Source organism: Gossypium arboreum, chromosome 4 (assembly GCF_025698485.1).
Source record: "Gossypium arboreum isolate Shixiya-1 chromosome 4, ASM2569848v2, whole genome shotgun sequence".
NCBI lineage: Eukaryota > Viridiplantae > Streptophyta > Magnoliopsida > Malvales > Malvaceae > Gossypium > Gossypium arboreum.
The window spans coordinates 12,603,558-12,615,265 of NC_069073.1; the positions used below are offsets into that span (position 1 = coordinate 12,603,558).

General features: G+C 32.4%; 2 protein-coding genes across 2 annotated transcripts; both read right to left on the reverse strand.

Annotated features, from left to right (window-relative positions):
- Window positions 1–2,469: 2,469 nt before the first annotated feature.
- Window positions 2,470–4,379, reverse strand: LOC108459368 (F-box/LRR-repeat protein 4-like). The gene has a single exon (XM_017758729.2). It carries the CDS (start codon window positions 4,070–4,072, stop codon window positions 2,627–2,629), a length of 1,446 nt encoding a protein of 481 aa, XP_017614218.1. The 5' UTR covers window positions 4,073–4,379; the 3' UTR covers window positions 2,470–2,626.
- Window positions 4,380–5,663: 1,284 nt separating this feature from the next.
- On the reverse strand, window positions 5,664–10,307 carry LOC108460739 (uncharacterized). The gene is made up of 6 exons (XM_017760359.2): window positions 9,988–10,307; window positions 9,791–9,882; window positions 9,365–9,464; window positions 8,036–8,894; window positions 7,705–7,835; window positions 5,664–7,455 (listed from the first exon to the last, which is right to left on the reverse strand). The coding sequence occupies exons 1-6, from the start codon at window positions 10,092–10,094 to the stop codon at window positions 6,585–6,587; spliced, it is 2,160 nt and encodes a 719-aa protein (XP_017615848.1). The 5' UTR covers window positions 10,095–10,307; the 3' UTR covers window positions 5,664–6,584.
- Between the last annotated feature and the right edge of the window lie 1,401 nt (window positions 10,308–11,708).

Here is an 11,708-nt window from a genome sequence, read left to right on the forward strand (position 1 = left end):
GGAAAATGTAGAAATCGTGAACTCAATGACTTTAGCATGTTACTCATGACAAAATCTAATATTCCGGGTTAAGAAACCCCATAGACCTGACCATGGAGTTATCGCTGGAGCGTATCGCATAGACTTGAGACAAATGACCTCTAACTGTGGGAGATTTCAAGCACTTTGTTATCCATGTGCACATGCAATTATGGCATGTTCCTTGGAACGTATAGATTACATGACCTATGTTGATGAAATTTACAAACTTGAACATGAGTACAATGTTTGGAAATTTGAATTCCCCCTATCCTGAATTAACGCATGTGGTAGCCTACTTCACACACTCCTTTCGAGTTGGTACCGGATAAGAACTCACAGCGCAAGCCGAAAGGTCAGACGAACTCAACTCAGATATGAGGCAATATGGATATTCAGGAGCTGGGAGACACACCAAGGTTATACAATTATTGTAGGAACTCAGGGCATACGAAGCCAACATGTCCACACAACCCGGGAGCATCGAGAAGAAGAGCTAATTAAAACACTAACTTTTTCGTTTAGTCATGCCATTTTTTTGTAAAGTGTAAGTTAATATTAATTATTGAAGTAATATATATTATAATACACAAGTCAAAGTTTTAATCTTTTTTCGTACTGACATTCTATTCTTTATTTTCTCAAAACATTTGGGTGAATAAATGGAAGGAGAAAAACTTAAATGAAAAAGTAACAAAAATAATTGTAAATTTTAAACTCACAATATAATATGGTACAAAACAAACCAATTTAATAAACAACTTTCATATATTGTAAATAAATGTGCATTTGGGATGTAAAACAAAATATACAATTTGGGAAAATTAGAAAAAAAAATTGAAAATTGAGGATTAGGAATATAAGATGGAAGAATGAGTATTGAGTACTTGGTAGAAAAGAATAAAGTTTGGAGGGGTTTATATAGGAAATTTTACGGTTGTTGAAACCCTTGTAGCCGTTGGAAAAGTTACAATTACTGTTGAACTCTCTCCAAAAATAGTGTAGATTGGTAAATTTTTTAAAAAATTAGCATAGTTTCTCAATTTTTTTTCCAGCATATTTATATAAATTAACCTTTTGGGGACCTAAATAAGTTAATTAATGATTCAAGCTTATCATACTAAAGTATGTTTTTTTTTTCTTGCTTTGAAAAAGTTTTCAAATATATATGGTTTCAAATTTACGTACTCCAACATGGAATTAATTACTGTAACAAGATTTTAATTTAACATGTTTAATTTTTTAATTTAGCTCGAATAATTTCACTCAATTTAATTCGACTCGATTTTTATTTTACTTGACTCAATTCAAGAAAATTTCAAATCGAGTTAGGATGATAAAATAGGGCTCATCAACTCGATTAACTCGAAATTTTTCACTCGATTCTACTTAATTCGATCGAACGCTCACCCTTAGACAACTCCCACCATCTTTGCTACACATTTTGAAGTTAATAATGATTCCATCAATATTAGTCCCTATACTTTTTGAATTTTGAAATTTTAGTCGTAGCAATTAAATATGTTTGGTTAATTTATGTTATTAGTCCTATATTATGCGCAAAATTGTATATTTACTCCGTGTTCTCCAACTGTATCATTCTTAGTTGCTATATTTTTTTAATTCCGAAACTTCAATCTTAATGCAAATTATAGTCCTTAAATCTATTAACTATTTTTTTTCGACTAACATGTGAAAATAACAAGCTGACATAGCATTACACATGCAATAATATGTTTGATTCATCATATTTTGAAAATAACATAATTTGATGAATTTAATGTTACCATTTGACCAAGACTAAAAGCTCAAATTCTAAAAATACAAAGATAAAAATGACCAAATTAAAATATAAATACTAAATGTACTTACACAAAATATAAGATCTAATAGTGAAATTTCAACTTAAATATTCAATCTAAAAGTAGTGTCAGATTAAATAAAAATATTGAATGTAAAATGTAATGTAATGACTACTTTTGGGTTATATTTATGTAATTGTTGGATATAATTATATATAAAATTTTTAAAATTAATAATTTGCATAGTTAGCTTTTTTATATAAATTTTACAGTTATCCATAATTTTAACATTTAAAATAAAAATAATACATATTTAAAGTACATTTAAAGTCATATTCTCTTTATTTTTACAATTATAACAATTCAATTGAATTAAAATCCAATAAGGATATAATTTAAATTCTAAAATATTAATTTACTTGTATTATTTTTATTTTACTTTATGTCTCTTGTGATATTAATTGTTAAGTGTCCAATCAGTCCATTATGAGGTCTACTAATATCTATACTATATATATATGAGCTGAAGCCTATGTTGGTCCCATAATATGTAGGTTACAAATGGCCCAATAAACTTGGGCTAAAAGATTGAAAATCATACACTATTATATTACACTTGAATGCTTTAATTAGAATAAACTCAATTCAGTTCCCAAATAGAAGAAAATTCTAATTGTTCATTGCAGTTATCTTATTACAATAACAAGCTTTTCCAAGAACATCATAATTAGATAGAAATTTAGATGTTGTTGGTTCCAACAGAACATGAATAAATGGCATATATAAGATGATTCTTCAATCACAGTTCATGAACCAGAAGTTACCTCTATAAATTTATGACAAGCCCATGTCCTAGCCATGTCTGAAACCTTGCTCTCCTCAACCACAATTTGTTTCATCTGAGGGCAATTCAAGACAAAGAACTCCACTGCCTGAGCCCCAATCCCAGGACAATTCATAATATCAATACTTTGCAAGCCATTGCAGGTCTTAGATATGGTAACCATGGTCATACTTGTTAGCTTCCTGCAACCTCTCAACTTCAATTCTGTCAGATGATTGCAAGAAACTAGCATTGAAATCAACTCCTTATCAACCAACATTTCATTATAAGACAAGTCCAGTTTCCTTAACATCCCCAAATTTTGTCCTAATGTGGCTAGCAACCCTACTTCTCGATCGACAACGTCGCAGTTTATTAAAGCCAATTCTTCGAGTGTGGGGTTCAAGGCAACCCCAAGAACGTGCAGACCTTCACCAGTAACCAGACAGCAACTTTGAAGCCTAAGTGTTGAGAGACCTCTTAAATTCATAGCAATGGCTAAGAGGTGATCATTGTTGAGGTCTAATGGCAATCTAAGGTCAAGTTTCTGCAAATTACACCTGCAAGTTGTTATGAATTCAAGCAAACCCTCTCTACTACATCCATCATAGATCAATAGAGAAATCAATGAAGCACAATTCTCAGCTAATCTTAATAGAACTCTATCGATTATACTCCTACATTTCCTTAACTCTACTTCTTCAAGACCTTCCACACAACAGATAAATGATGCAAATGACTCTCCATGACCAACACTCTCACAGCTCCTCAGCTGTAATTTTTTAAGCCTTTGACAGTTCCTCCATAGCCAACTGATACCCTTATCATCTGCCTGAATTCCTGATACACGGAGAGTTTCTAACCCAAATTTGACATCCAATTCTTCATTTAGAGACAACCCAAATTGCTTATCTCCATCATCAACATCATCAGTTGAGCATACATGTAAACATAACTCCTTTAAGCAAGGAAACGAAACAACCCAGTTGAGAAAAAGAGGTCTAGATAATGAGGTAGTAATTGAAGTAAGTTGGGAACAAGATTTGGATAGAGAAAACAAAGACAGACAAGAAACAGGGCCAGCTAAGAACCTGAGGTGATGCAGGTTAGAACAAGAGGAAGAAACAACGAAAAGCAAGTTGTCGAAAAAGGCAGTGATGCTTGAATTGTTGTTGGAAGAGGGGAAATCGGCTGCATCAGACAGAACAAGAGAAAGGAAAGAAAGAGAAGGGTAGTGAGAAAGAAGAGAAGACAAGGAGATAATCATAGAATTGTGTGGTAGAAACTTGAGAGAAAGAGATGCTTTTGAGCATCTATAAAGGTTAAGCCAACGTTTGGAAACTAAAGAAACAGATAAAGAAGATGGTGGGGTTGATGGCAGCTTTCTGAATATTTCTTGCAGTAGCTCATCACATAACATGTCATCCATGGTCTCCTTGCTGCAAACTCTGCAAACTCCAGAGGTTAGTTGTGAGGCTTTGAGTCCCTTTGATGGGTGTTGACAAACTGACTTTGTGGCTGTGATTTAAAGGTTGAATTGAATGTTGATTATGTGAGAATTTTAGCTAAGCACAGATGGAAGCCCGTGGAGCACATATTGTTGTTGGAACTAAAACAAGCTTCTCCTTGAAAAACCGGAACTAGAACAGACAACTCTTGAACCTTTGAGACTTGGGAAGTTAATGCATTGGGGGAATATGGCTTCTTTTTTATATTCATTTTCACTAATATTATTAAGACTTGATATAATTTCTTTTAGTTAGGAGTACTTCAAAGCAACTTTTAAAATTATTAAAAAAATTATTAACTATTTCATTAAATAGAATAATAATAATAATAATAATTATATTGATTTTCTTGCATTGCTTATTTGTTTTCTTTCTTAGTTAAATTACCTTATTAAACAAGTAGAAAGATGATAACCATTGACTCCACCATACCATTAAATTATTCTTTTCAACAACATTTTCTCTGACTTGACTAAGAGTTTCAATTGATATTTTCTAAAAATAATCACCTTATCTTATTTTTCACTTAAAATTTTATACTTGGAGGCAAAGGAATATAAACCTATAAGTAAGCTTAGAGTTTTTTTAAATAAGTTTTAATTAGAGATTTAAAAAGTCCTATAGTTGGAATTAAGCGACTTCCTTTTTTTTTTTTTTAATTATGTTTATCTTCTAAAGAAATCTTAATATCATTTTTGAAAAGATTATTTTTTTTTCCTCATGAGTGTTTTGGAAATGTTAATTTCATTTACTTTAGGCTTGAGCAAGAGTGTTTGGGTATTGGCTTCCACGTCACAGCAACCTTTTTTGTTTTGGACTCCTCGTCACCCTGATGAACATTTATGCCAAAAATAAAAGTAGAAAATAAATAAAAATTAAGTTAGGTGCTTCGATGTATTCATTGAATTTTCCTCACAAAGTGACGTAATTTGTTGTTATTTTATCATAGAAATAATAACCATTTTGATTTTGTTGCAAAGGTCATACAACTCGTGCCGGCTGTTTCCATCCTTTTCTTCTCAGCCTCTAATTCTTGTCTAAATTCTTATTCTTCCAAACTTTATTCTTATTACACCCTAATAAAAATTTACATTTCGATTTTACATTTATTATTTTTACCTAAATTTAATCATTAACCTTTTAAAAAGAATCAAATCATTTTTAATAAAAATATTGACTACGTCATCAAATAATTTAAAATTTATAAAATATTTAAATATATATATAAATTTTTAAAAATGAAATATATATGGATCATCATGCTGACTGCAATATTTAAAAATTTAATCTTTTAATCCATAGTTCCATTAAAAAAATAATTTGACTCTTTTTAAAAATTTAAAAGTCAAATTGAACTTAAAAAATAAAAATTAAATTGACAAAATGTAAATATTGAATGTTAAATTAAACATTAAGCCTAATAATAACCACATGTTTGCGTATGCGTGGGCGTGCAAGAAAGATTTGAGCAGACGCATCGATGATTTTAAGAACAAAAAAGAAAAGAAGAGATTCCCCGGTGATGACATTTATAATTAAAGCAGGCAGCAAAGAATCAATAGACACATCAATTTGCAATCTTTAAGAGAGAATCAAGTTTGCTTTTTCTCATTGGTTGCTTACCTTTTTATGGAGTGGTTGTAGAATACGGTCCTTTGATATCTTGCATCTTCTTTAGCTCATCCATGACTAAATATATATGTCACTTCAACTAGAAAAAAGAACAAGTTAGGCAAATGAAACAAGCATATTCAGTTGGAAGCTATGGATAGTCAGCAAGGCATCTACTAGTGCCTATCATATTCTTTCGTCTACTTAAATTTATAACTTTCAACAGCATTTCAAAGCAAAACCCCATTGTCTATTCTTAAATAGAGGTTTCAATAGATGATTCCCTTCTATCCGAAGAAAATATGTCGGATAAAATCCAATATTTTGCAATAAGATCCTAATTTTCTATTTCATGACCTATCTTTTTCATGGAAAATTCAATAAGTGGTGCAAGCATTTATTTCTTAGTGGAAGAGTGTGCACCAAAATAAGGCAATCTACATGTAGAGATTCTTCCTCCTTTGAAACTTAAGTTTACCTTTGAGTTGCTGGGTCACTTAAGCTTACTCGCAAGCCCGGATTCTACCTCAAGAGGAAATTTGAATCAATTCAGCAAGAAAATAATCACAAAGGCCTGACAAATCATCCGTGGAATACCACCTTTTCTTGATGTGATCCGGTCAGCCAACGAGCGAATTACAAACTCAGAACCAAAACATCCAAATTCCAGAACATCATGCAGCTTTGGTGAGCAACAACCGCATGTGCTCTCCAAGTTTAGTCTAATTTTCATTAAAAGACTGAAATTAAGTAAGAAGGCAAACACTGAAACTAATGTGCACTTGATATTAAGTTTGCAGGTCCGAACAGAATTAAGACGTGTCAACAAGTATGAAACAAAATGCTAACGCATAAGACCCAGCATGGCAACTGTACCATACCAATAAAGAGATATGTAGCACTGTTCCATGCCCAAAGAGACTCAACCCACATCCAGAAGTCACCCACGTTGGCATTGCCAAAACCATCAAGCATCCCTTTCAACAGAAAAAAAGCAGCTGGTGGAAAAGCAATATGCCCTAAAACCAGATTGCAGATCAGCCGGCAAAAACTTCTCAAAGTACCAGCTCTAACATCAAGCTTTAAAGGTCGAGCCAGTAAACACATTGGGACCATCAATAAAGCTCCAATTTCTGCGGTAGCAAAATTAATGACTGACATGAGCCCCAATCCAATGAACACCAATGAGATAGTCACCGATTTCACAAGAGCCCATTCTTTTTCTTGAGTTGCTTTAGCACAAGCTAAAGGAGAAGCCAGAACTGAGTTCAAGGTTAGAAGGCTGAGGATTGAAAGCAAAACCCAGATCATGAAGCTGGTTGTTGGGCTGCAATCAGGTATTTGGGAGATAAAATACGGAAGCAATGAAACAATAGCACCCCATAGGTGAACAATAAAAACTAGTTTAGCTGAATTAAGCCACCTCCAGGATCTGATAGCAATACTGTGTTCATCAGTATCAGTGATTGCAGATGGAGTTGAGCTATCACCTTTTGAACAGTTGCTTGAACTATTTGCATCCACATAGAGAGAAGCCGCAACCATTGGAAGTGATGCTATGAGAAGTGCAAACGCAATCATGTAAACCCCTACTGACACAAACTTACTAGGAGATGTTAAGAGGTACAAGAAAAATGATTGGTGAAACTTCTCAAGGAGGTTATTTACTGATCGTATAACCCCTTCAATCAACCTGCACCAAGCAACATGAAATCTTTCAGAAAAACAAAGGTGGCAATAACAAAGTTATATAAAATTGATCTACAAACTGTAGGACTTATCTAAAGGCAACTATCTCCTGTATGTACCATATGCAACTTATCTACACAATTATTCACATCATCTAGAGTTCAAAATTTCAAGACAATCTCCTTTCGTAAGCCACTTGCTAATGAGAACTACAACAGTAAAATAAATGAAAACAATGGGAAACATAAATTACCGGCCGCCTCTTAGAAGAATGTCATTGCGCCAGACTTTGTCCAATGAAAATTTAGGTGAAATCTCCAACGTGATTGCGTCAACTTGGTAGTCACGGAAAGCACCATGTGGGCCTGTAGGCACACCTAGAGCCTAAAAAAACAAAAGCACTATTGATAGAGAAACCAAACATCTTTTCAATCAACAGAGAGAAGCACAAATGTGCAACTCCTTAAAACTTTACTTCATCTATTTGATACTATTAGAAGTAGAACATTTGTCACAATGTAACAGAGAAAAGGAGGAAAACAACAAACAAAATCAGAGAGTACCAAGTAACAACAGTATTCTACCTGATAATACAATGAACTTGCAAGTGTAGCAGTGCCTTCAACATACTCTGTTGCAGGGATACCAAATTTCCACTTAGGGTATAAGCTTTTAGCTACTTTTGCTAGAGATTCAAAGATTTCACCCAAACTTTTAAGCCAACTGGAGTTAAGAAGGGGCCACAATTTCTCCACGTTTACACGTAAACCTTGCCTATGCACTGCCAAATAATTCACAACATTGATGAGGTCCAAGTTTGGCATTTGTCCATTAGATGCCTCGGCATAAATGCTAATAGTGTCTTCAAATTGTTCATTTTGATCTCTAACCTTCAAGACCAGAGCAGCAGCCATAGTCCCAGCACGTCTAAAACTATTGGAGAATTTACTTCCAGAAATAGAATGACCTTTCAACTCAAAAAGATTATTAACATCTGGACACATCTCAGCATTTGGAGTACTCAGACTGCTAAATTTAGGAGTCTGATATTCTCTTAACCAAGCAGCAACCGCTGCATACTCTCCATATTGCGAATCAGCAACAAGCCATATAATATCCTTGGCTAGCCAAGTAACTTGAGTGAGCAACGAAAATACTGAGTATGCAATGCCTAAAGATAAAGCCTCACCAAATCCACTCTTTAGAGCATTGTAAGGTGTTACCAAGACAATAGCCTCCTTCCCATCACCACGAGGAGCTCTTATAATCCCAACAGTATTGATACCATATGATGAACAACTGTAATTCTCTTGTATCTTACCGGAAACCGGGCTAGAGAAAAAGTGCAAAGGATGAAACTGATTCATCTGAGGGTGGAATTTGTGGAAACTAACTTCAGCACCCAAGTCTAACATGTACTGTGCTATGATTTTGTGACTTTCTCTGAAATGGAAATACAAACAAGGTAAACAGAATCAGATCACATTTCTTTGACCTATTTTTATCCATGTATTGATCAGTCAGGTAGATTATAACTACAAGAAGACCAAGGTGTGGACAGAAAACATATGGAAACAGCAAACAATCCCAATGTAAAGATAAGAGATATCAAATATTTAACATTTTAAGCGATAACTTATATTCAGAACATTTCTATATGTTTGTGGGTATGCTTATGTCCTTTACTTTAACATAGCCCAGGTTTAGCCAAATAACATATGACTCATAGCAATATACAATAACGGGAAAAAAGGGATGCTACATCCTAGAAAACACAAGATCATGCATAATAACTATAACTTGCTAATAAACATAAACTCTCAAGTATTCCCTGTAAATGCTACATGCTACAATACTCAAACTCTTTGTGCATGGAACAAAAAAAACCACAAAACCAAAATTTTAAACCATACATTCCTGTTTCTGAAGATTTCGAGTTTGGATTAGTTAGATCCTTCACCAATCTATTTCCATCCGAAACATGCTGATTAGAAAGCATGGGACTCGCAGAACCTGCATAAGTCAAAACCACACTTCAAACATCAATAGCACGGATTGAAAAAAATCGAAAAAGTATTATCATTACTAGGACATCCATAAGGAATCAAATGCTGAAATCAAATAAATAATGAAAATAGAACACAATCTTATATCAGCTTTTTCTTCTTCTTCTTCTTTCCATGATAACTCCAGTGTTCTGTTTTATCAATTTGCATCCAAATGAACGGTAAATTTCACTCAAACTTAAATTCAAATTCTGTACAGATAAAATAAGTATTGAACAGAATCCATTCAAATTATTCAAACTGAAACATAAAGCAATGAAAATGAAAGGGAACCTGGCATGAGGGCATTTTCGGAGATGTAAGTATTTTTAGCAAGAACAGGCAATAGAAACAGAGCCAAAACCCCAGCAGTGCAGCAAACGACACTGAAATAAACATCAAAAGATTCAAAACGACAAACAAACATTAAAAACAATTTATTTAAACCCCAAAAAAAAGGAAAAAAATAAATTCAAATTAATTAGTGATACCTAACGAGGAAGCTGTGAGAGATGAGGAAGATCCCGAGGCGAACAATTGGGCGTACTCTTGGCTTCGGTTTTTCGTCGCTCAGGCTCTTCTCTTTGGTTTCGGCCATTTCTCTTTACGATGAGAGCTTCGATTCCGCGATGTAAATTCAGACGCTGAATTTGAAAGATCCCATAAACAATCTTCTCGGTGAGAAGAGCTAAAATGAGGAAAGGTTGGAGCTTAGAAGAGCATAGGAATGGGGAGAAGCTGAAATCGAAATCTTTGAGCTTTCGAATAGAAATGGGTCGGGTCGGGTCGTTTCTGGGTCAGAGTATGTTCGACTTCCAAGATTGTTGGCCCATTTTATAAGCATGGATTGTATTCAGCCCGTTTAGGTTTTCCTGAATATACGGGCCATTTAAGTTTTTTTTTTTTTTTAAATATATTTACTAATACTGGTTGGCAGTGCAAAGGCCATTTAGTTTTTTTGGTAAAATGCCTTTTTTGCCCTCCAACTTTAGAAAAAATCATTTTAACCCTCTGATTAATTTTTTGCCTCTTTACCCCTAAACTTGTATTTTTTATCAAATCACCCCAAAATAGATAAAAAAGTTATTATTTGTTAATTTTTGCTTAAATTACATACATGTGGATGACATGTCAACATTTAATTAATTTTTAAATTTTAAAAATAGTTAAAAATATATTTTTTTATTTTTAATAATTTTAATAATTTTATAATAGTTTTTGAATTTTTAAAAATTTAAAAAACTAATTAAATATTGACATGGGATACACGTGGATTGTCATGTTAGCAAAGTTAAAAAACGTTACCTTTCTACCATTTTTGAGTGATTTGACAAAAAAAACACAAATTCAATGACTAAAAAGACAAAAAAATTAAATGAAAAAGCTAGAATAAATTTTTTTATTAAGTTAACGGCTAAATAAGTCATTATGTCAATTTTTTTCCTCTATATATATACCCATACTAGTTTTTAGTGTACGAGTGCAATGTACAAGGTAATCATATGTATCAATATAGTAACATTAAATTAGTTGCTTTAATTTTTTCTAAATTTTTTTGGTATTTTTCATGTCCATTTTATGAATATGTTTGTAGTTTGTGATTATCCTCCTCAAAATTATCGCTTAAGAAAGTTCGAACATATATATCTCATAGAGAATGCAATGCACCATACACCTAACACTTATTATTATTTTAATTTTATTAAAATTAAATTGTTGCACTTATAATTTTATATTAAATAAAAATCAGAATAACATAAATGTTTTATTAGTTAATTTACAACTATGATATTAAATTATTATAAGAAGTGAATATAAATTCTTAAAATCATTAAAATAAAAACAAATTTGAAAAGTAATATTGTAATATGGAATAAAAAATAAGTTTATTATGTAATTAAATAATTAATGATATCATTGTTGAATCAACTGATTTTTTCTCCATTTTATTAAAATTATTAATATTATATGTAGTGTTAATTTTAATATTCATGATTTATTAAATTTTTAGAAGTATAAAATCATCATTTATTTATAGCTTTCAATTTCATGACCCTCTTGAGTTTAGCATGTTGGAAATTAATGTGACTCATTTGAGAAATGATATTATTTAAATAAATCTCATTAAACTTTTGTGACAAGAGTAAAAGATACTTACTTTCTAAATTGTTGATTATTATAAAGTTTCCTTGATGGTAATTTAACTCTATTC